Genomic DNA, 26,173 nt, shown 5'->3' with positions numbered 1-26,173 from the left:
AAGAAGATTTTTAAAGATTTTCTCTATATATAAAAAATTATCCCACATTGTGGCCCCGCCCTACCCCCAGGGTACATGATTTGAACAAGCTTGAATCTACATCATCTGGGGATAGTTACACGCCAATTTGAGCTTTCTTGGCCAAATAGTTTTTAAAAGAAATTTTTTTATAGATTTTTGCGTGGACCCTGAGGTCCACGCAGAAAATATATAAGCGAGGTTAAACTGGATGCTATGGGGAAAATGCAGCCTGCGCATGAGCTAGCCTGGTTCTCAGGGAACCAGGCTAGCACACGTCTATCTGAATCGGGATCGGGATTCCATGCCATATGCACACATAAGTTCAACGGCCGTATAATTGTAAAGTTGTCGGTAACAGTACAGAAACAAATTATTCATTTTAAAGAAATGATTGGCATGTGCTATGAACTATCAGTATTACGAAATAAGATAATGTTATGCCGAAACTACAGCATGCATCAAATAGCATAATTTGCAATGTTTTGTTGTTTTCCGAATACACATGTAACTTAATTCACTTTACTTTTATAGTAGGCGAGGCTATAGTACTTCCCGATTAAATTTTTTTAAGCATTTAAGTATGATTGAAAAAATATGTCACTGTATACAAGTTTTAATCTCAAGAAAAATGCATCAAAATATGAAATTTTTAATTCACACAAAGCTGTCACTGCATAGCTAACAAAGAAGTGTGCGCAAATAGTAGAATTCACTGAATGTCTGATACTATACAATGTATGCATGTCATGCAAACTTCATTCATAGATAGATCATAATTATTTTGAAGTATGAACCCTTTAAATTCTGAGATAAAAAGTCAGGGCTATATACGTACACGTGTAATACAACGTACAAATTTAGTGGTTAAAAGAAGAGGGCTAGAGTTGGTGGAATCTCTGATAATCTTAAGGCTTTCACGTTTTCGTTGGAAACACATACAAATGGTCAACGTATTGTAGTCGTTTTTTAAAGGACAGCAACTTGTTTCTATATATTCCTGTATAAAAATTTATCCCCCAAATGTGGCCCCACCCTACCCCCGGGGACCATGATTTGAACAAACTTTATTCTACACTACCTGAGGATGCTTCCATTTTAATTTGAGATTTTCTGGCCTAATAGGTTTTCAGAAGACGATTTTTAAAGATTTTCTCTATATATTCCTATGTAAAAACTGTATCCCCCTATCGTGGTCCCTCCCTACCCCCGGGAACCACGATTTGAACAATTTTAAATCTACCTACCTAAGGATGTCTCCACACAAGTTTAAGCTTTTCAGAAGATTTTTGAAAAATACCAACAACTTTTCAATAATTCTCAGATATCTCCCCTTTAAAGAGGCCATGGCCCTTCATTTGAACAAACGTGAATCCCCTTCACCTAGTGGTGCTTTGTGCCAAAGTTGGTTGAAATCTGCTCAGTCATTCTTGAGATGAAGATGTGAAAAGTTTACAACGACGACAACGACGACGGCAAGGACAGACAACGGACAAATTGTGATCAGAAAAGCTCACTTGAGCCTTTGGCTCTTAGTTTACATGATAGTAAAATTACCGAATATAGGCCTCATATGAACTTCAACCTTAGAGTAAAAAAGTTACTGTGGACCCTTTCAATAGAAAATATTACTGGATTCATAAACTTGATTATGTGTTTTTTTTCATCTTATGGTAAGACGGTAAGCTTTAAACAAATGACACACTGATTAACATTTTTGCAAGTGGTAGTTTAGTTCTACGGCATTTTTGATTTTAGTTCATGTTTGTTATGAAATGACGCTATCAAAGGTTAAAAAATTTCATTTAAAGAATAATTTCAAAGAAAAAAAACTTACTGTACCTTGAGAAAATGAATAGGAAAACCTATGTCGACGCTTCGAATGTTTTTATCTATGGCTTTTTGGCCTGTTCGTTGTTCGAGAAATTTTCTTAGCCTTGTCACTCCCTTTTTAGTGCCAATGTTGTATTTATCAGTAAGGTCTTGTTCATCTTTCTCTCCCGACTCGTTTTCTGTTACAACCAGTAATCTATCAGAATTTCGTATTTTACATATCGTAGAGGTGGATTCTGTAACTTTGCCCTTAAAAATTTGTTTTCCCAATATCTTATTGATCAATGTTGATTTTCCAGCGCTTGTTTCTCCTGCAAGAAAAGCAACAGTTTTAAGAAATTATCGACACCTTTGTTATATAGACCGTTTATGGTTTAGTAAAGATGCAGATATTAAAAATCAAGTGGATATAGATACACAAACAGATGAATGTAAGAAATACAAAATATTAAACGTTTGTTAGTTATCATACCGCAATTAGAAAAACTACACTCTAAATTAAGTTAATTTTTGGACAAATTTACGCACACTCTAAAAAAAAGCCCTGGTAAAACAGCGTTGAGATTGTTTATATTAACGCACTTTATTCGCAAATATTGAACAAAGAAACCAAGGGATTCTCTGCTAACTTGATAAATTGTTTGTGAAATAAATGTTTCAGTAGTTGAAAACATTTACACTGCGAGATTAACTTGTAACATATTTATGATCCAAATATAATACCTAACTACATCGCTAAGCAACTGACATAGTCAATATACATGTATACGCGGAGAATGTCCTTTATATAGCAGGATATATTTTGGGTACATATTTTGTTGGGCTATGATGGAAACAAAACGTATCTATGCTAACTTCAAACATAATGCATATATCCAGAGCAACGTTCATGGTGATTCTAAAACAAACAATAACATGCATTGGTAAATATATGCCAATTTTTCTCCCAAGATATTTAGAAGTTGTCACAAAGTATTAAACTCAAACGTTCATCATTTTGATTTAATAAGATATATGCAGGACAAAAATGGACGTTCATTTACGATATATGTAATTATTATAAAATCAGTGCATATTTTGATAGAAGTATTTTGCAACTCAAATGAAATATAAGTAGATAGAATATGCATACAACTTAAAAAGTGTTTTAAAGTTGAGTTAAATTGCTCTCAAATTTTTAGACGACAAACCAAACTGAATTGATAATAAATCTTAAAATGAAGGGATTAATCATTACATAAATATTGATATGTTTTATCTTTTTGTACAGATAGATATATCTGTTCACAGAATAACGTTTTATAAGAAGATGATACTAATCAAGTTCAGTGTAGTGATACGTAAAATGGCAGTGATACGTTGCCGTATGAAAAACGCTATTACTAAGGTATTCCGTTCTGAACGGAAAACCCTACTATGATTCTGAAAGAAATTAAGATTTTTCAATTTTTTTTCTTCCAGGCGCCAGCTTTGATTTTGGGTTGGAAATAGATACAATGAAAAGATGCAAGATGAAAAAATGACAATGACAAACTGTCAACCATCTCAGAAATCCGTAAAAAACGAAATACAAAGCATCCTTCTGTTCTTTCCTATATATTTTATTTTATCAAATAGAATATACAACATGCCTACTTTTTGTAGAATATTAGTACATGTAAAGGAATTTTTAGTCATAGTTTGTTTGATAAAGTAGAGTAGAAATTTCGTTTTATTGATTTCAATATTTTGTTCAGGTTTATGGTTTACATCAATATGCACAATTATTGCCTTTTTCTTTTAATTCAGAATACATTACAAAATGTTAAATATAATGATTACTTTAGAAATCGTTTTTTGGCACATCCAACAGTTGCAGATTTCTTTTGTACAAAGCAACGCTATTTAAAGTAAATACCTAAAGCTTGTCCAATTACTTATCAAAACTTATTCTGTTAGGTATGCGTTGTAACAATGTCACAAAAAGGTGGTATTATATAATTTATTAGTCCGACGACCAAGTTAATTTACATATGAGTGTTACGATGTTTATAATTGTTATTGTGATCGGCTTCGGCCGATCACTGTTCTGTCCATATGAGGCATCCGGCAAATGCTTCCACGTGCGCACACATTCCGCTTGCATAAGTAGTTCTTATGAAAACTTGAAGCTTTGGTTTAGTATTTATATAACATTTTACTCAGTTTTATTTCTATTCATTTACCTTAAGAGATGCAAACATACATAAAATAAAGTTCGACCTGTTAATTCAAGAGTATATATTTTGTCTCAAACGTAAGCATTTCGATCGACAGATTAATTCAGTAATGCCGTTGACCTCGATGAACTAAACTAGAAGATGCTCCATGAACTGACCTCGATCTATTGATGTTGCATAATAGTAGCTAGGAAGACGACTTGATTTAAAAACAAGGTTACGTTATAATGCGACCTCAATAACAAGCTATGATGGCATTCAGTGTTTTTCAGTCGCATTCAATTATTTTAATACACCTCTTTGTATACGTGTTAATGCTCTTTGAAGAGCCCTACTCAGTTTTCTGAAGAAGAAGAAGATACATTAACATTTAATAATTACGTGAACAAATAAAACTAGACAAGGAGTTTACGAACGGCTTTCCCCAAATTTATTTCAAAATTAAATTTGTTGACGGTTAATACTGATGAAATTATGGTGTACAGATTCAAAATATTCTTTATTTTGTAAAAATACAGTACTTTTTAAATTAGTTTACATCAAACTGATCATGTTGATTGCTTCTAGCTATCTATATCTCATTATTGCCGATCATTCCTTTAAATGGAATACTTGTTAAGGTTTCCTTTTATCATTTTACCTGGTATCAAGATGTGCTCAGGTGTCAACAGATTTTTCTCTGTTAGGGGATTATCTACGTTAACTTAATTATTCCTTTATGGCCATTGTCCGGAGATCAGGGTCACATGGTTTAATTTTTAATTACCAAAATTGTGTCCGAACAAAGAATCTAAATTTTGATTGGCTGAAATAGATCAGGGAAGCCCAGGTCTTCGATTGAGAAAGCGTACCCTTCCTTGGTCATTCTAATCGGAGGCCTGCAGCAATAAACGTCATCTCAGAATTTTCTAAAGGCTTCCCGGTTCTTTTTTTAGGTAAGATATGGTTTATGTTATTTCTTTTTAATTTAAAGTTTATGTTAAAAGTTTTATCATTTCTAAAATGTTAAGTGCATAAAAGTTTATCATGTCGTTTTCAAGTTCAATGTGTTTTGAAGAAATTTGAGCCTTCGTCTAAGTTTTTGTTTACTTCATTAATTTTCTTAGTCAAGCTATATTTGATTTAAACCTTGCTTTTCTATTTTAAATTGTTAACTTTAATTGCAATTCTGTCTTGGTCTATGAATTCATTAATTTAATCAGTTAATTATAGTTATTTGTGTTTATTGATTCATAACTGACACCTGCGGCACTTGCAATTTAATTTTTTTACAAAGTCGAAAAATAGTTATTCCGTGTTTGGGTCTTGAGTTTAAGATTTGTTTACTACACAGCAATGCAACAATTAACTTTTTTTATCGTAAGTTTATACTTTAAATACTTAATTGATCCTTATCTAAAGGAATACTCAGGTAAATGTATGCATTGTTTGAATCACTGCCTCCTTTGTGTAAAGCCTCGTTCATCAGATATATGTTGACTCTATTTACCTTTTTAAGTTCGAATTTCCTCGGCAATTGTTTACATTAACTATTATTTAGGAAAATGTTATTGTTTGGATTTTTTATCAGAGTGTTTTTACATTGTTTAATCACTCTGATAGTCACCAGCGTTAGGTAGACTAGGGCAACCACATATGTAATGCTTAATGCAGATAGCTATCATTATTTTTATTGTGCTTGGTGACTAATATTGTGTTCATTTTAACCGGAGACCTGCAGCATTAAACGTTATTGTTATTGTGTTGAGTATAATTAATTTCGTCTACATCGTTTAAAAGTTTGGAGCATAGTTTTGTAATGCGTTTTTCGATTAAGATGTTTATTTTACTATATATTTCATTGAAATGGCGTTGCTTGATTTTATAAATGACACTGTATTTAAAACACGGTAACAATATTACCGCGCAGACGAATCTCAAATAAATTTTAGAAATAAAACTCTGAAACCTATGGATCACGTGAACACATTTTCGAGGTAGGTTTTTTCACAAGCATGTAAACCCGCGAGCTACCTTAAGTATAATATAGTCAGTTTTTGCAGAAAAAAAAATTGACGGTTCGGTTCATTTTCTATTGGAGTTTGAAGGTGCAAGAAGTTATTAAAGGGATTTTTGTTATGCACTAAGTGAAACATGCAGGGCGTATAGATAATTCAACTTTAAATTTCCAAATGTTCTTGTTAATACAGTCCCTGAAACGTTCTACTTTCCCATTTTTTTGTGCGTTCAACGTGTGCTCACAGTGCGTTCACCTGCGCTCTCCGCTCCGATTCGTTAGCGCTCACAAAGCGTTCGCCTTGAGTTCAGCATTCATTCAGCGTTCACTTACCGTTCAGTACGTTTTCATTCATTTTCATTCGGACCTCCAAAATGAAAAGATCGGTCTAAGCAAAATGAGAAAAGAACCATTGCGTATAGATGGAAGGAATTTATATTACACATAAAACATCATTTTAATAAGAATTAAATCCGTAGAATTTAAACTACACATTCTTGAGCAGGTCTGTGTTGTTGTTGTTGTCGTTGTTGTTGTTTACCACTCTTTTAAACAGGCATTATTTTTGTCGATCCGAAAATGGCGTAAGTATGCAGTTATTGTGAAAATTTTAAGTTGAATATATATTGATTCATTTTAAGACCAGTCGTTTAGAAACAGAAAAATTCAATCAACAAACGATACTGTTAAACTCATTTAATTAATATATATGATTAGGGCAAACAATTGATGTAAATGTTTGTTTCAACAATAAATAAAAGTTCTTTATCTTCTTTATTTGTTACATATATCTAAAGAAAACAAAATAGCTATATATGGCTAATTTTTTTTTACGTTATTGTGTACACTCCGCGTACAATTTAATATTTCGGATGGACAGGTATTTAAGCTACCTCACTCTAAAGATTTTCGGTTTTATGTATTAATTATAATTTTTTTTATTATACACTAGACTTTGACCCGTGCGTGCACGGGTTGACATTGCCTATCGGGCATTTACGAAATAAGTACATCGACACATCTACATTACAGTGTACAAAGCTTTAAGCCTACAATAATGCTATTAATTTCACTACACTTTCCTTAGTTTGAATAAATTAACTGTGTCTCGGGAAAGGCCCTTACCACAGTTAGAATGCATCCCTAATACCCTTATATAGCAGAAAATTGCAGAATCGCTCCGGAACGATTTTGGAGAAAGTTAATGAAGTTGTCATGAAAATAACAGTCAAATTCATCACAACAAACATTTGTGAGACTGCAAATACCTTTCAACTAAACATCTTAATCCAAAGAATGGAAAAATTCAACACATTTTTAACAACTTACACGTATTTCCTTTGTAAAAATGGGTCCGAAGGACATTCACAGGATGAATGACCATTTTTAAGTTCTCCTTAAAGATAGCTTAAAGGTAGCTTAAAGACGATCGTTAAGCCACCTTTAAGCTATATGTGTTGCTTAAAGGTGGCTTAAAGAAAGCGTAAAGATGGCTTAAAGGCAGCTTAAAGACTATCTTTAAGCCACCTTTTAGGACAACTGATAGGTCCTTAATGTCCAAACTGCTTTAAGCCACCTTTAAGGCACATTTAGGCTACCTTTAAGCCATTAAAAAAATTTCAATTAAATATTGAGCTTTAATTACCAACAAAATGCATTAACCTTATGATAGAAAAGGTATTAAAAACGTTTTTGGTTCTAGAAAATAAAATGAAAAAAATAAAAATTATAATGCCCAGGGCAAGATTTGAACCCGGGACCCTTCGTTTACCAGGATCACCTCACTAGACAAATAAAGCAGTAATATCCTGCCCGATATAACATAGGCAGTTGAACGTCTTTTCATCTCTAACATGTATCTAGCAGATACAGAATTAGACCTACAAATAATTAAAATTGAAATAAAAATACAAACCTTAAACCGATTATCAAATTAAATCATGCATGTTTGGTTCATTATCTTTATTTTGTTTAATAACCGGATGAACTGACAGAGAGAAAGAGAGAGAGATATCACCGTTACATTTATAATAGGAAACAAACATACAATGTACTTTATTTAGTTTTATGCACAGAAGAAGATACAGAGACTGCGCTCACCCCTACAATATTTAAAAAAAAAATATAAAGAATTTTATAACGGCAATCTGTGTCCATCGGAGCGGTGTTGATGATAGCTATCTGAGTTTAATGAAGCGACAATTAAACCCGCCTGGAACTAACCCCCCCCCCCCCCCCCCTCCTTTCTTCCTTGGAAATTATATTATCACTCGGATCACCCCCTCCCATCCCTAAAAAAGACCTTTTGCATTTAATATATGTTTTTATTGTTCAGATTGATCAAACTTGACTTAAAGGGAACTTAAAGATGGTTAAAAGACAACTTAAAGGGAGCGTAAATGCCACTTAAAGATGCTTAAAGGTTGCTTAAAGATGGCCTAAAGGTGACTTCAAGAAGTTTGGACATTAAGGACCTATAAGCTCAGCTTAAAGGTGACTTAAAGATGGCTTAAAGATTGTATATCCTTTAAGCCACCTTTACGCCACCTTTAAGGACTTGCTTTAAGATTGTTTTTCGCCCTGTGATTATTCAATTTTACTATAAAACATATTCTATCTTCACTCTCCTAACAAATATAATGTAACTTTTCTGCATGTAATCAAATATTTTTGTCATCACGAAGACTTAGTTGAAATGTATATTTGTTATTTTATACTTTCTCTCATAAGAAATCATTAATACAATATGAACAATACATAGCAAAAGTCCAATAAAAATTTACTCGTATTTGTATTATCATTTCTATGCAGGTGTGATATTTTGGAATCATAAACTAAAGATCCCCTTAGCGTGAATATATGAATGTGCAAGATTGTAAAATCCAAAAAAATCCAGGTGATTTCCGGGATTTTTTGCGGATTTTTTTTGTTGATTATTAATTAGCTAAACTTAACTGAGAAAACATAAAAGCAAATTAATAATCTTTAAGTACCAATGACGTTTAGTATATATAAAAGAAAAGACAGTATTCTTCCGATTTCTCGGTATTAAAGACCAAAAATTCGAGTCTTTTATCTTAATATAGTAGTATAGATTACTCAATTATTCGTTGATAAAATTAATATTATGGTCTTTTAAATTTGGTTTTATTTAATGTTATTCCTAAACATAAATGGTATGGTATAACTTTAAAAATAATTAAGGATATATATTATTTAGGATAGTCGATAGGATAGGAATGTTTTGTCAACTTTCAAGATAACAGCATTTTACGTGTAGTTAATTAGCTATTTTTTCCTGATTACCGACAAAATATGTAAGAATGACTATCGAGGCACTCCGAATAAATCGTACATATTGCGTTCACCGTTAATTTTGCGCTCCCTTTGCGCTTTGCGTTCACCGTTCATTAGCGTTCACAAAATTCCGTTCAGTGTGCGCTCATCGTACGCTCAGCGTTCACTCACCATGCGAGTGGGATAGGTTCAGGGACTGTATGTAGTTTCAGTTCATACAAATGAACCTTTTTGAGTTTATTTTAGTTGTTTGTTTCAAAACTGCTCCACGCTATGTTTAGATGCATTCCAAAACTCAGGTAATTGATTGATAGCCGAGTCACTAGCTGTCGCCAAGACGCATGTGCTTAATAGCTTGAAGTACACACATTTAAACGCCCCAATTATTTTCGACTACCGATACATTTGGAGTTGTTTCATTAAAGATACGTTAAAAATGTATTGTAATACATGGTGATTATACATATAACCATATTAAAAGGACAAATGCGTACAATGCCTGAGAAATTCTCCGCACCCAGAACGTTGAAATGGGATACGTACAGTATAAAAAAAATATATTTGAAAGTATACATCAGTACATGTATAATAAAGAACAGCATTTTCTGACAAATTAACAAATATACATTCATACTCTGTACTTATCTCGTTTGTTTTATAATTTTATTTTCTAAACATTAACTTCATCACAGGATGAATCTCTGCCGTTCAGTCAACTGAAATGTGACTGAAAGGTTGCTGAATGGCATAGCATTCAGTCACCTTTCCAGACCACGAAGTTAACATTCAATTGACTGAATGGCAGAGATTTATGCTGTGCATGATCTCATATTTGATCAACCGCTATTTTTGGTAGACATTGTTTGTTCAGATCATGAATATTACTTAATTTTGATTGTTATCTAAAGTGTATTAAACATTTTATTTTCAAAATAATCTAATGAAAAAACATTTATGATGTTTTACCTAAAACCACCAAAATCAAATTTAAACGGCGGCTATGATTCGAACACACTCTTATCCGAGCCCAAGCCTATCTCACTGAGGTATGTTAATGTATTATAGGAGTGAGGGATAACTTTGATTGTTTGACAAATATTAATAATGTAACAAGAGGCCAATTGGCCTTAACGGTCACCTGAGTAGCATATATCCCATACACAAACTTGTAATGGAGTCTCATATATGCATCTAATCAATTAGGTTTCATACTGGAGTAGAAAAATTATAAATTTGTAATGACGACCACATTTCAAAAAGAACTGTGAAACCTATAATTTTGGTGAAAAACTAAAAGATCTGGTCTACAAAATCATGAATTCAGCTTTCTTTTCAGGTGTGTGGGAGTAAAGAAGATAATATTTTAATGTTATATACATTAACATCTATACATCCATTTCGGCCCTGCCCTAGATTCAAAACCCATACCCCAGGGGACATGAAAATCAAAATTTCAGTAGAGGAGTGTTTTTTTATACAGATGTGTGAGAATAGAGAAAAAGATTTTTAAACATTATATGCATTAACACTATATTGCCCCCCCCCCCCCCCCATGTCCTGAACCCCTGACCCAGAGGCCATGAATTTCACAATTTAGGTAAAGGAGATTGTGGATATCATAACCATGAATTCAGTTTTTTGCCCACATCTGTGGGAGTAGAGAAGAAGATTTTTTAAGATTTAAAACATTTTTACTATTTGGCCATATTGGCCCCACCCTAAAGCCTGATCCCCTGACCCAGGGATCATTAATTTCACAATTTAGGGCTTCATGGAAATCATAACCATGCATTTATTTTTTAACAAATATATATGGTAGTAGAAAAGAAAATTTTTCTAAGATTTAATACATTTTTACTATTTGGCCATATTGGCCCCACCCTAGAGCCTGAACCCCTGACCAAGGGGTCATGAATTTCACAATTTAGGTAGAGGGCTTCATGGGCATCATAACCATGCATTTAGTTTTTAACAAATATATATGGGAGTAGAGAAGAAGATTTTCTTAGATTTAATACATTTTTACTATTTGGCCATATTGGCCCCACCTTAGAGCCTGAACCCCTGACCCAAGGGTCATGAATTTCACAATTTTGATAAAGGGCCTCATGGACATTATAATCATGCATTTAGTTTTTAACAAATATATATGGGAGTAGAGAAGAAGATCTTCTAAGATTTAATACATGTTTACTATATGGCCATATTGGCCCCATCTTAGAGCCTGAACCCCTGACCAAGGGGTCATATAATTTCACAATTTAGATTGAGAGCTTCATGGACATCATTATCATGCATTTAGGTTTTAATAAATATATATGATAGCAGAGAAGAAGAGTTTCTAAGATTTAATACATTTTTACTATTTGGCCACATTGGCCCCACCCTAGAGCCTGATCCCCTGACCCAGGGATCATTAATTTCACAATTTAGGTAGAGGGCTTCATGGAAATCATAATCATGCATTTAGTTTTTAAATAATATATATGGTAGTAGAGAAGAAGATTTTCCAAGATTTAATACATTTTTACTATTTGACCATATTGGTCCCTCCCTAGAGCCTGAATCCCTGACCCAGGGGCAATAAATTTCACAATTTTAGTAGAGGGCCTCATGGACATCATAACCATGCAACCAGTTTTTTCCTCACATGCGTGGGAGTAGTGAAGATTTTCTAAGATTTAATACATTTTGACTATTTGGCCATATTGGCCCCACCCTAGAGCCTGAACCCCTGACCCAGGGGTCATGAATTTCACAATTTCGGTAGAGGGCTTCATGGACATCATACTCATGCATTTAGTTTTTTAAAAATATACATGGTAGTAGAGAAGAAGATTTTCTAAGATTTAATAAATTTTTACTATTTGGCCATATTGGCCCCACCCTAGAGCCTGTCCCACGGGCCATAAATTTCACAATTTTGGTAGAGGGCCTCATGGACATCATAACCATGCAACCAGTTTTTTCCTTACATGCGTGGGAGTAGAGAAGAAGATTTTTGAAAATTTGGCTTTTTTGCACTTTTGGCCCCGCCCGTGGCACCACAGGGGTGGCAGAGCCATAAATTTCAGAATTTAGATTCTTCTTACCATAGAGATGCTTCATACCAAAATTGTAACGATTGGCCTGGTAGTTTTCAAGAAGACGTTAAAAATGTAAAATTGTTAACGCACGACGACGGACGAAGACCAATTGCAATAAAAGTGAAATGTTCTCGGTGAAAACTACGAATGTTGATCCATCATGGGTCTAGACTCAATTTTGATTAATCGTTAATAAAAATGAATAAAAACTAATCCTTTAATTTAAAGTACCTGTATGGTGGAGTCAAGGCCCATTCATACCTAAATTTGCAATTTGTAACAGTAAATGATCAAGATGTTTGCAGAAAACTCTGTGTAGCTTAATTTGGACGCCCATACCTGTCTAAATACAGATGGACGGGACATATTTGACTCACACATGACACTCATTAACAATGCTTAAAGGGGCATAATCATGATTTTGGGCAAAAATATTTTTCCGATTTTAATGTTTACAATGCTTCATTAATGTATATATTTAATAGCCAACCCAAATTTGAGTGTCATTTGTTGAGTTTTAGGCGAGTTACAGAGCTTACAATTTTTTGCAATGTAAACAAAGCTTTTGTTTGCATTTTGAATACTGAAGTAAAAATTCCAATTTTTGACCTTAAATGAATATTTTTAACGTTAGAAACTGTTTATTTATGATAAAAATTAATAAAAAAAATAGACAAATTAGATTGAAAAAAGTTTTTACCGGTATATTAAACCTTTGCAAACAAAATCAGGGCACGAGCCTTGTTTATATGACATAAAATTGTGAGTATTGTATCTTGCTTATAACTCTACGACTGACTTTCAAATTTCATTTGATCATTAAAAATGCATCCCTTAAGCATTGTAAATAATAAAAACCGTAAAATAATTTACAAATTTGACAATAAGTCGCTTATTACTCAACGAATCACGCTATAATTTTCGTTGCCTATTAAAACTGCCTTACGAAAGCATTGTAAACAACAAAATCGTAAAAATAATTTTTGATCAAAATCGTGACCATGCCCATTTAAGCCTCTAAAATCCCGCATTACGTTATAAATAGGTGTGTCAAAGTTTATCAAATAAATATTGTTACGGTCAACAATAATTCATTTACAAAATCTTGATTGTTTTTAAGTTCTTTTAAATAACGTTTACGAGGTTTTTGCTCCTAATAATTTTTTTTTCCAAAAGGACTTGTAATACTCTACAACTTTTGTTTTAATTTCCTTAAAAACAAATAGAAACAGATCAAAACGTGTGAAAATTTTGATCCAAAATTCGTACCAATTTTTTGAGCTATTGCGAGCTTTGAAGAATGGCGGCACTGGCGTAAAAAAAAAAAAAAAATAGGCAAAACTTCAGACCATGGTCTATCTATCCTAAAAATTATATATTCACATCCCTGATAGTGTTTATGAACAAGTATACAAACTGTTTACAAAAATCAGCGATAAAGCAGAACCGGAAGGGACGTGACGACGGCTAAAGTGATATACTGTAAAACGAGAAAATTTGGCGCATACATATTTTAGCGCAAATGCAAGTGCCAGTACATTAGCGCAATTATATTTTAGCGCATGCATATTTCTTTAAAAAAGAATACAAAAAATGTTGATAAACGATCACGCGAAAAATTTAGTTCTGTGTTCACTCAAGCACGTGAACACAGCAACTTTGATTTCTATCTCGCATACACGGTAAACTGTCGTTGAGAACAATACACTTACTCTTGAGTAAACCGTCAGTAGATAGATATGAAAACTTCATTTATTGGCGATGATGTGTAATTTTTGTTGGTAAACAAATTTGAGTTATCGGACTTTGAATTTAACGTGTCGACTTGGATAACACTAGAAGAGTCCCGAAACTAAATGTGAAATCGAATGCTACATTTACCATGAGTTTCGATCACCATGAGAGAATCTTTTTCACAGTAATTTTGCATTTAAAAAAAAACAAAAAATAGGTATCGTCTTGTTATTTTTATATCCACTAACCAGAGATCAAAGAAATTATGATCAATCATGTATTGTCAGCGTTAACGATCGCCATGCTTAATCACATTTTCACCTCGAGGCGCTAAATGGAAGTGGCATGGGGGGAAGCCCAATTTTCAAGGTACTAATAAGAGATATTAAAAAGCAATTAAAACTAAATTAATTAATCCATGTTTAGGCACTTATATACCCGATAACCCATACCGTTTACCTGTGTAATTGTTTAAACAAACAGAACCGACAGCATCTGATATTTAAATGAACACTTCTATATAGCCTTAAAAATGGACTGACGTTATTGTTCTGCTATTTGCAGAAATTTAATACATACGGAAAATCGTTGGCGCACTATCAATTTTAGCGCTCAGAGGCAGTTGCGCCAAAGGCGCTAAAATTTGTAGCGCGCCATATTTTCTCGTTTTACAGTATATATATATATATATATATATATATATATATATATATATATATATATATATATATATATATTTATATATATATATATATATATATATATATATATATATATATATATAAACTCAGATCACTTCCAATCATTCGAGAATAATTGATTGAAATTGAGAAATAAAGTGCACAAAATTTGTGGGGAAAAAAATGAAAAAGGTACGAAAATGATAAGGTCTTTCACAGAAAACGGAAGACCCTAACGAGTTTTATATAGCAGCAATACAAGGTATCTATTTGTTTAGGATGAGTTTTGCTTGTTTTTGATGACATCAATAATCTCGATACGTTCTTTCACCTAAGGACGACAAACCCAAATTGCTTTGCGCTTGTTTGAACATCTAAAATAAGTTTTTATCGTTTACTTATAAAAAATATAACCCTTTTAGTACTGTCTGATATGATAATTCGCATACTTGTGCGTAAAAAAATCCTAGTTGTGTGTAATATACAATTGAATTATATCATTGATGGAGTCTACACGTTTTCAGTTTCCCGAGTGCAAGGCAAATTCTTGATCCATGACCTATGGAAACAGGCTTGTTTGAAGGGAAATGGGATTTTGCTGACTTTATTATTGTCATAACTTATCTGTTTATTATAACGAAACAAACAATTAATCAGTAACAAATAATAATAATTAATTAAAATAATTATCCCAAGTTATATTTTCAAAACACGATTAAGCTGCATATTTTGACTTAGGTTAACATAAATTAATAAGTGTTTCGAAATGACGCACTTGTTCAGGGATTCAGTGAAATTTATAAAATTACTCTTAAGAAGAGGTATAAAAATAAAATTGATTGAACAGCTCGCTCTCTCTCTCTCTCTCTCTCTCTCTCTCTCTCTCTCTCTCTCTCTCTCTCTCTGCAATATTCAGCTGAAATTACACATCCGTTAACCATCGGCTACTATGACTTAGAGTACGGCATGCATCGTCACTGAGAGTTGCCTTATCATTCTGGCGTTGACTTCGACGGACATTTTAATATTTGACGCCATACTCTGTGATCACAGAGTATGGCGTCAAATATTAAAATGTCCGTCACAGAGTATGGCGTCAAATATTAAAATGTCCGTCATAGAGTATGGCGTCAAATATTAAAATGTCCGTCGAAGTCAACGCCAGAATGATAAGGCAACTCTCAGTGATTGTTTGGGTAAAAAGTCACCTGATCAATATGACGTTAAAATAAGCAGCATGATGCCTTAATTTACTAATTTTTTAACTTTATATCTTGTCCAAATTATAAAAACTACAAGCGTGAAATGTAACTAGAAACTATCTTAACTGAATATATATAAATAACACGATTACTGTCTTGAAATAGTTATACATTTTTTGGCAAGGGTATGCCGAGCTTTTTCACGTTCTGTTCCTTTGCTTAAGATCTTTAAACATTTTCATTTAAATGTCATTTTGTTTTACAGACTTTCATATATCTTCAGTCATTGTAACTCATTTAAAATTTTGTTTTATAAAAAAACTAGTATAAAAGGTAATTTGGTCTTTAAGTATAGGAAATAGCAAATGAGTAAATATTTCTTTAGCTTAATATTGAAAAAACTCGAAAACCTTTAAGATATGATTTGAAGATGTAGTGTATTTATTAAAAAAATATGAAAAGTTTAAAAAAGTTTACATTGAAAATTTATATGCAATAATATTTACCTGAAACAACTAATCCGTGGTCGGATTTCTGTAAATCTTTTATTCTGTTTGTCAGAACAATAAGATAATTTGGATTTGATTTTCGAAGTTCCTTTCTGAGATCTTCATTGTAATCATCACTTTCCAGAAGCGTTGCTAGGTTTTGAAAGATGGCAATGGTTTTATTCGTAACTGTTTGTCTCTCTTCTAAACTTAAATCTCTGTTAAAAAGAGAGTAAACTAAAAGTGAAAACTTATTAAGCCGGAACATTAAATAGAAGTTTTTTTTTTTTTCAAATGCTGTCAATTAATCAATGACTCTGACTGTTAATAAATCAACTGAATGAATATGGTTTCCTTTTATGGAATTTGTAATATCTAAATTGTTCAGAAGTATACATGTACCTTATTAGTTCCGTCTCTCGTGATGATTCTTCCCACTTGGATAATTTCTAAAAGACAAGTATTTGAAACAATTGTCTTCAATGGCGCATGTTCTAATTGCTTCACAAATTACCGTAATGGTTATAGGAAAATACATATATCATCTAAAGTAGTAATATTTAAATAAATAGTCTGATACAATTACACTAAAATGTATACCTAAAGACAACGACCCATTTTTACTTTCTTCTTTCGAGATAATATATCTTGTATACGAATAACATTGTTCATTCCAAAAAAAGTATAACCACTGTGTGTCAATGCGTAAGAACGCGATTTATTCGTAAAACATATTGAATAAGGCGACAATCTACGCAAATCCATGAAAGAGGCCAAACTTCTCGTCCATGTTTACGCAATTAAATTCTTCAAATCGTCGATGAATCCTTATTTACTTACAACGTATAGGTGCTATTAAGTTTTAAACTGTTATATTTTCCCCCGTTCCTCCGCAAAGATTGACGTTAATCTCAACGCTGCCTTTTTTTGTATCCAGACACAGCAATGTGATGTCAATTCAAAAGGCAACACCGCTTATTAAAAAGGAATCTCAAAAGGCACTTACTTCGAATATTTTTAGAACTTAAGTATAAAGATTTCAGTTTAAGAAAATAAAAATATTGGGATGAGTAGGCGGAACATCATTATAGTTTTTACCAGAATAACCTAGAGATATTTTCCGCAGTCATATGTCATGTTTATGCAAACTACAATGTCCTAGTGCAAACAAGTAGTCATTATCTTGATAATAAAACTGAGTATCATGTGTTGAAGACTTGGCGTCTGTTAAAACGACTCAATTACATATACGGTTTTTTCAACAAATTATCTCATTCTTTCAATTTTAATATCTTTTTACGAAAGTTTATCTCATTTTAAGAAATCGTTGCAACGACTCAGTGAATCGTTATGACGACTTAAATTCTTTTACGTACGAAGAATTACCTCTTTAAAGTGACTTACTTTCTCATTAATATGACTTGGTGTCTCGTTATAATGACATATTATAACGTTATAACGATTAATTGCGTATCTCGCTGTAACGACTTTTCATCTCGAATTATTATCTCATATGCACAGCCTAAAATATTGCTACAACAATTCATAAAGTTTTATAAACGTAGTGTCTTTTTATAATGATTCAGTATTTCGGTGTAACGACATATTGCCTGGTTTTAAGAACATCCTACTGCGTTATACTGACTTCGTTTGTGGTTGTTATTGTATATTGTTATAACGACATTTTTTTCTCGTTATAATGACTTAGTATAGATATAGATGCATGCAATGGATCATTCAAACTATCTGGAACCCTTTATCTACACGTATTATATTACCCCCCAAACATGTTTTTGTTACCAAAGAATCAAACCAAAATATACCTTGACAATGTATTCAATTAATATACCTTGACAATGATTACACGGGGGGTACAACCAGTCAGCAGGGGATCCTTACTCCTCCTAGGCACCTGATCTTACCTATCTTTTTTAGAGAGGTACATGTTGTTTTGCTTAAAATTCGTATTAAGCTTTATGGATTTTTTTAGATGGTTGACCGTATTATTCTCATTGTGGTGAATTTGGAACTTATGTGTCCTGTTTGGTTTGTTTTTTATTGAGTTCATCCGGTGTTTACATGTGCTGGAGGCACTTTTGCCCAACTCATTTTTGATGTACATTTACGCACTACGGAGTAAGTATTTTGTTTAGCATTGTACAAAACATTTAATTACACCCAGATAACCAGTTTGCTTTACTGTAATTCTGCTGTCATCCCTTAAGATGTCAGTTCATCTTCGCTAGGTTTATCAAAACATGTGTAAGGCATAATGTAAAACATGGAAATTTAGGAACATTGTTAATTACATGCTATTTAGTCACACTAGCAGAATGTTACAGTTAATATCCTATATGTTCTTACAAGTTTTAACTGTTATTATCAATCTGAGTTATGTATAAGCCCTAAACCTTTCCATGATGAAATTTTCTTCATTTGGCACAGTGTGAAAAATAGATTGGATTTGACATGGTACAATTTTTTGTAACTTGTATTTGTACTTTTGCAGTTTTCACCCTCACTGGAGGAGCAATAAACACTTTACTCAAGTAGAAGTTTTAGTTGTTTAACGGCACAGTGAAAATCCGCAAACCGGTAAGATTGGTCATCAAGATGAGTTTTCGGTCGGAACCAACCAGGAGAAGCACACGTATGAGGACCCTGACAACACCAGCTCAGGAAACTTACGAAGCTCGAGTGGACACCTTTCAACGAAGGCTAAACAGTATTAAGAGTGAGTGGAGGGAGTGTTTTGAAGAAATAGAGAGATCATGCAGTGATATTAAAACTCTGAAATCTATTGACGATCTTCTTGTGAAAGGCTTCGAAACGTATCAGAAAACATTTTAAACATCATCTCCTAATTAAAGAGACTTTGTTAGGAAAAATCAACTTAGGAAGAAGCAAAATTGAATATTTGATTTCAGAGGGATCATTCAAATCGCTGACTCAGCGATCACTTTCATCCGGCTATAGTAAATCTTCAAGCCGATCGATAGGATCTATCCTGTTAAGGAAAGAAGCAAAACTAGAAGCCCAGCGCACAATGTTGAAACATTTAGATGAGGAACTAGTGCTCGAGGCTCAACTAAAACGTCTGAAGGCCCAGCGAGAAATGAAGATGGTAGAGAGCGAGCTCAGTGTTCTTAAAGAGGACCCACGTTTACAAGAGCTTGCGCCGAGTCTCTCGAGTGAGTCAAAAACTGAACAATACTTGAAGCTTCTCCCAAGGTACGAGCAGGATCGCAAGCAGCATGAAAAGGTCATAGAGACATCCCAGTCCAACAGCTTTAGTGATTGTAGACAAAAGGAGGATGCAGTTGTATCAACACCGAAACAGTATTCCACTTCCCCCCCCCTATAGCAACTGCTTATGTCCTAGAAGAGACACCACAATTAAACACACTGAGGCCGTTCGACGATACACCTAAGACTCAGCTGAACCCCGAAGTACAACCCTTCACTCCGATACAGACGGAAGTAACTCAGCAGAGTCAGATGATCATGATAGACACATTTACTAAGCATTTAGTAAAAAAAGGACCTCATCATGTCAAGGCTGTCAAAATTTGACGACGATCCGATAATGTACGTCTCATGGAAAAAGGGATTTATTAACATTATGGAAGAACTCGGAGCTACGGAAACAGAAAGACTAGAATTATTATGTGAAAAACTGGGACCTGAGTCTTCAAGACAAGCGAGAACTATAAGAGCCTGTAATGCAGACAGTCCAAGCATCGCAATTAAGAAAATCTGGGAGAGGCTGGAGAGACGCTTTGGAGCGGCAGAACAGATCCAGAACTACATCCTGAAGAAAATTAAAGAATTCCCAGAGATTTCGTCGGATCACTTTCATCTGCTCTACGACCTGACAGACCTAGCATCCGAGATTGCACCATTAAAGGCACAACCTCAGTTTGAAGTCTTATTCAGCTACTTTGACTCAAAGAAAGGTGTTAACGAACTTGTGGGAAAACTTCCATGGAATCTGAAGAAGCAACAAAACATAAGCAAAGTATGGGAGTGGCATATCCACCCTTTTCATTCTTCGTTAAGTTTCTGAAAACATGGCAGAAATGAAGAATGACCCTGCATTCAAGTATGACAAGAAAGGGGGCAAGAAACAACAAACGTTTTCGACTCAGCAACCGAAACAGTTTAGTAGGAATGCAGTGAACATGACTTTACCATTAACCAGAGTAGCTGCTAGAAAGACCGAGGCAATCACAACTTTGGAAGTGACGGACATATGTCCACTACACAAGAACAGTTCACATTCCCTTAACGACTGTATGTCTATCCGCCAAAAGCCAATAGGAGATCGTAACAAAATGATCCTAACTAATGGAATATGTTTTAAAGGATTTGTGACACAATTTTGTTAATCTTTTATTTTCCTGTAAAAAATGGAGCTGATAAAAAAAGAGATAACCAAGCATTTCTATTAAGCTGTTTGTATAATCCGTGGTGTAGTGCTGATAAGACAGCTGGTCAGAATATGCATAATTCTGAACTGAAAAAGAGGCTCTACGTCAGAGGTTTGTCCCAGTTATCAGCATCAGTTCTTTGTTTACAATTGAGATATAGAGGTTACACACGTTTTTAATGTATAATGGCCAACTGTGCCGCATTTGGTTGCAACAACAAGGCAGTTTCCAAAAGATTCTAATTTGAGGAAGCAGTGGATTTATTACTACAGAAGGAAGGATTTTACACCTGGAGATGGACATAGACTGTGCTTAGTACACTTTTTAAACAAGTGTTATGATCAGGATCCTAAGATGCTGAGTACTCTAGGCCTAGGGTACAGCTTTAGGAAACGTTTAAAACCTGATGCTGTGCCAGATATACCACTTTTGCTTGAGGAAGAACAAGGCAATACAGAAAAACATAGTAAAGTGCGAGGGGCATATGCAAAACGGCAGCGAGCAGAGGTAAGTTTTTTAAAGTAAAATTTACACTATAGAAAAATTTGTTTTTCTGTATTACAGTATTTATTCATATTCTTTATTATTATATTTCCAGTTTCTCAATATGCTTTTGGTAAGCATAGATGACAGTTAATATGTGCAACTGAAGCTTTGTTTTTAATGCTGATACAGGTTCTAAATGAAGCTTTGAACGAAAGTGTGTCACTCCCATTTGATGATTCTTTGGAAAATATAAGTATCCCTGAAAACCTTTCCACAGAGCCCTCCAAAGAAACTAGAAACAAAAAAGTTCAGGTTGATCTCCACCCTCCTCAACGCACAAGGTCAAAACAGACAGACGAGCGAATAGTTACATTGAAAGTAAAGCAGAGATCATTTGGCACTTTCGGTTCGGTCAAATCAAATAATTTATACTTGTTGCATTCAAGATATAACATAATTTTTTTCAACTTCAGGTTCGGTCCCCTACAAGCTGATGAAAGAAATCATTTGAGCCCTTTCCTTGTAAAGGACATTGCCAAACTTTCACCTGCTCACCAAACCAACAGCCTTGAGGTGTTCCACTTCGTGGTGAATCACTATGCACCAAAGAGCACTCATTTCTACTACCCGGCCATGCATGCAAGGTATTCACCAAAATACATTAACATTGCATGATAATTCTATACAGTTGCAAATACAATGTATATCATACATAGTTTTTTTTCTCTTAAGATTGAGTGTTGCAGCTCTGCATTTTAATGAAAATAGTGGAAGACAGCAGGCAACTTCCAAATCTGGTGAATTGCGGTATGGAATATCTTATCCGAAAGCAAAAAAGGGATTAGAGGCAGTCGTCAAACCAAAGAAAACACCTCCAACATTTAGAATGTAAATCAGTATTTACATGTACTTTTTAGAATACTATACATGTATTATAAATATCTATAAGTTTTGTTTATTGCATATATCACAGGATGAATGACCATCTTTAAGTTCTCCTTAAAGATAGCTTAAAGATGCTTAAAGGTAGCTTAAAGACGATCTTTAAGCCACCTTTAAGCTACCTTTAAGCTATATGTGTTGCTTAAAGATGACTTAAAGAAAGCGTAAAGATGGCTTAAAGGCAGCTTAAAGACTATCTTTAAGCCACCTTTAAGCCACCTTTAAGGACAACTTAGAGGTCCTTAATGTCCAAACTTCTTTAAGCCACCTTTAAGCCACCTTTAAGCTACCTTTAAGCCACCTTTAAGCCATTAAAAAAATTTTATTTCAATATTGTGCTTAATTTCCAACAAAATGTATTAACTTTATGAAAGAAAAGGTATTAAAACGGTTTTTGTTCTAGAAAGAAAAATGAAAAAAAAAAAAACACACAAAAGAAACCGGCCACGGCGAGAATTGAACCCGGGACCCTTAGTGTACAAGCATCACCACACTTCCTCTGCGCCACGGCAACTTACATATATATGAGCGTTTTTATATCCTATATATCAGTGGATATTGAATCACTGTATTGAATGTGTTTACTTGAAAAGATTTTGACAAACCATTCAGTTTGTAACAATCAATTATATCTAATTTATAAATTACATGCATGCGTGTATTTAGAATGAAATACGGAACTTGGTCTTCAGTGAACAGAAATATATTATACCTAAATGGAAACCGTTAGGTTCACTATAGAAGGCTTTCTTAGTTAATAAATTTAAACCGAGTAGATATACGTTCATCTAATTTATAGCTATAAAAATGAAAGAAAGAAAATGAAATCATTTCTTTTATGAAATGCATTGATACTATTAGGGTATTTGTTCAATTTCCCGCAATTTCCCGGTTTTCATGATCGCGGCGCCGTTCCAATATGTTTAAATATTTACATGTAATTGTATGTACATGATTTTTAAACTATCAATTCTATAACAAACAAAATTACCAATTACCGGTGACGTATTTACTGCATGTGACAATTGCAAATGACTTGTATATACAATTGTATGATGTGCCAGGCCGGGTATATTTGACATATTTACCCTTATACATGTACATATATTTAAATAATCAACCCCTATTTATGACCACCGGTACATTAATTCATTAGCCTCAAGATTTTACTCTTACATACATGTATCGTTAATTTGTAGACGTAACATCTTTGAAACCCAGAGCTAGGAAATAATACTTTGAAAATGAATTACAAATGTAAATTAACTTTTATTCACTTGACTTATCGTATACTCGCACATACTAAGATTCAACGCCTTTAGAAACCCTGACGTGCACCTGGGCACACGACACACCTGTTGTGTATATCTTGTATATTCTGTGTTAGTTCCAGGGGTTTTCTTAAGTTGGACAAACAATAGACTTTAATTAGATATACACAAACATGCACCTGGGCACACGACACAACTGTTGTGTATATCTTGTATATTCTGTGTTAGTTCCAGGGGTTTTCTTAAGTTGGACAAACAATAGACTCTAATTAGATATACACAAACGAACAAAACTATGTCTAGACAAACAAAGCAGTAATATCCTGCCCGATATAACAAAGGCAGTTGAGAGTCTTTTCATCTTTAACATGTATCTAGCAGATCTAGAATTAGAAATCATGAAAATTGAAAAAAAAAATACAAACCTTAAACCGATTATCAAATTAAATCATGCATTTTTGGTTCATTATCTTTATTTTGTTTAATAACCGGAGGAACAGAGAGAGAGAGAGAGAGAGAGAGAGAGAGAGAGAGAGAGAGAGAGAGAGAGAGAGAGAGATATTTTTTCACCGATTAATTTATAATAGGAAACAAACATACTTTAATTAGTTTTTTGCACATATTAAGATACAGAGACTGCGCTCATCCCTACAATAATTTTGAAACCCCCAAAAAATTATAAAGAATTTTATAACGGCAATCTGTGTCCATCGGAGCGGTGCTGATGATAGCGATCTGTGTTTAATGGAGCGACGATTAAAACCGCCTGGAACACCCCCCCCCCCCTTCCTTGGAAATTATATTATCACTCGGATGACCCCCTCCCATCTCTATAAAAGAGCTTTTGCATTTAATATATGTTTTATTGTTCAGCTTGATCAATATTGACTTAAAGGCCACTTAAAGACAGTGTAAAGGCAGTGTAAAGAGAGCGTAAATGCCACTTAAAGATGCTTAAAGATGGCTTAAAGGTGGCTTAAAGGTGGCTTAAAGAAGTTTGGACATTAAGGACCTATAAGCACTTGCTTAAAGGTGACTTAAAGGCGGCTTAAAGGTTGTATAGCCTTTAAGCTCCTTTAAGTCACCTTTAAGCCACCTTTAAGGACTTGCTTAAAGATGGTTTTTCGCCCTGTGTATTTTCATTTTTTAGACTATGTGACAATAATTAAACAAGCTGTTCATGAACGGAGAAGTTCAGAGTGCGCATCATATAGATCAGCTGCACTGGATATTTCTGTCCTAAATGAAGATGTTCCAGTGCCACTCACTCAGAATTTTGAACATTTCGAGAAGGCAGTTTTAATTCGCAGGCATTCATCAAGATATGCAAGAAGATAAATTATGAACACTATGAAAAACTACATTATACAAACAAGATGAAATGTCTAACTATTTATTAATTATAGGACTGATTGTGTGAGATGTGCCTTTTCTGTTTGCTTTTCATCTGGCATATCTAAAACCGCAATATTGTTCTAATGGAAATGTCTCTCTTATTTTGGATACCACACATGCAGGTCATATTTTTCTGTTGCTTTTTCCTAAGAAGTGCCATATCCACCTGACAAACCGTCTATAGGCAAGATGTCTGTATACCCTGGAAACAAAAATCATTGAATGTAAGACATGTAGAAACTGGGTGTTTTTGTGCACGATTTTTTAATGTCAATGTACATATATTTTCAAAAATTTATAAATTAACAGAACTTACTGGTGAGATGGTGGATTGTCATCGATTGGTCCCACATTTTGTAAATATTCATACATTGAAACGTGTAAAACATGTCGATTTAGACAATTGTCTGTAAATATTGGACTTTCTGTTATGCATTGGTGGGCCCCTGCCTCAACTTCTGCGCTAATTGCTGCTATTTCCTGACAACAAATGCACTCTTGTTGAGTTGCCATGGAAATGCAAATGCCACATTCACACCTAAAATTAGAAAATAAAATCTTGTTTTATATATTACGTGATTTTCCATGAATTGTTGTCTTAATTATAATTTTCTATCTGTATTAAAACTGATGAAAATCAGAATAATTAACTTACCAATTAGTATTGACTTGTCTATCCTGAAAGTCCTCTACATCAGAACTATCATTGTCTGGTGTAGCACTTCTTGGAGTTTCATTAGTGTTAGCCAAAGGTTCAAACTGATATGGTCTAATGTTTTCAGCATCAGAAAGATCAACGTTTGGAATTTCATCTTCCAGTGTTTCCATTATTTTAAACTTGCTTGAATGAGTTGCTGTGTGTTTGATAACAGAGAGGTGAGTGATGTTTGATAACAGTGGGGCGATTGCTGGCGAACCTCTGACGTCATGGCCAGAGCTCATTAACGCTAGCTGCTGGACTCAGCAGGCTGCATTTATCTCTGTGTTATCAGTGAATGCAGTAAAACCTGACCAGTATTACATTAATTACAGACAGAAACTGATTTATCAGAGATATTTATAGGATATATAAAGTTAATAAAAATTGAGTCACAAATCCTTTAAGTGTTGCAGTGGC

At 33.8% G+C, this 26,173-nt stretch overlaps 1 protein-coding gene and 3 pseudogenes across 1 annotated transcript; 3 read left to right on the top strand and 1 right to left on the bottom strand.

Annotated features, from left to right (window-relative positions):
• Positions 1-19,068, top strand: part of LOC128173875 (uncharacterized) — a 36,455-nt pseudogene extending 17,387 nt beyond the window's left edge.
• Positions 19,069-19,145: 77 nt separating this feature from the next.
• Positions 19,146-20,598, top strand: LOC128173874 (uncharacterized; annotated as a pseudogene).
• A 4-nt stretch (positions 20,599-20,602) lies between these two features.
• LOC128173873 (uncharacterized) lies at positions 20,603-24,999 on the top strand (annotated as a pseudogene).
• A 180-nt stretch (positions 25,000-25,179) lies between these two features.
• LOC128173023 (uncharacterized) lies at positions 25,180-26,062 on the bottom strand. Its single transcript, XM_052838778.1, has 3 exons — positions 25,712-26,062; positions 25,373-25,594; positions 25,180-25,258 (listed from the first exon to the last, which is right to left on the bottom strand). Exons 1-3 carry the CDS (start codon positions 25,996-25,998, stop codon positions 25,180-25,182), a joined length of 588 nt encoding a protein of 195 aa, XP_052694738.1. The 5' UTR covers positions 25,999-26,062.
• Between the last annotated feature and the right edge of the window lie 111 nt (positions 26,063-26,173).

This window comes from Crassostrea angulata, chromosome 2, assembly GCF_025612915.1.
Source record: "Crassostrea angulata isolate pt1a10 chromosome 2, ASM2561291v2, whole genome shotgun sequence".
Taxonomy (NCBI): domain Eukaryota; kingdom Metazoa; phylum Mollusca; class Bivalvia; order Ostreida; family Ostreidae; genus Magallana; species Magallana angulata.
Note: the sequence above shows the minus strand (reverse complement) of the source record. Positions and strands in the feature narration are given on the sequence as shown.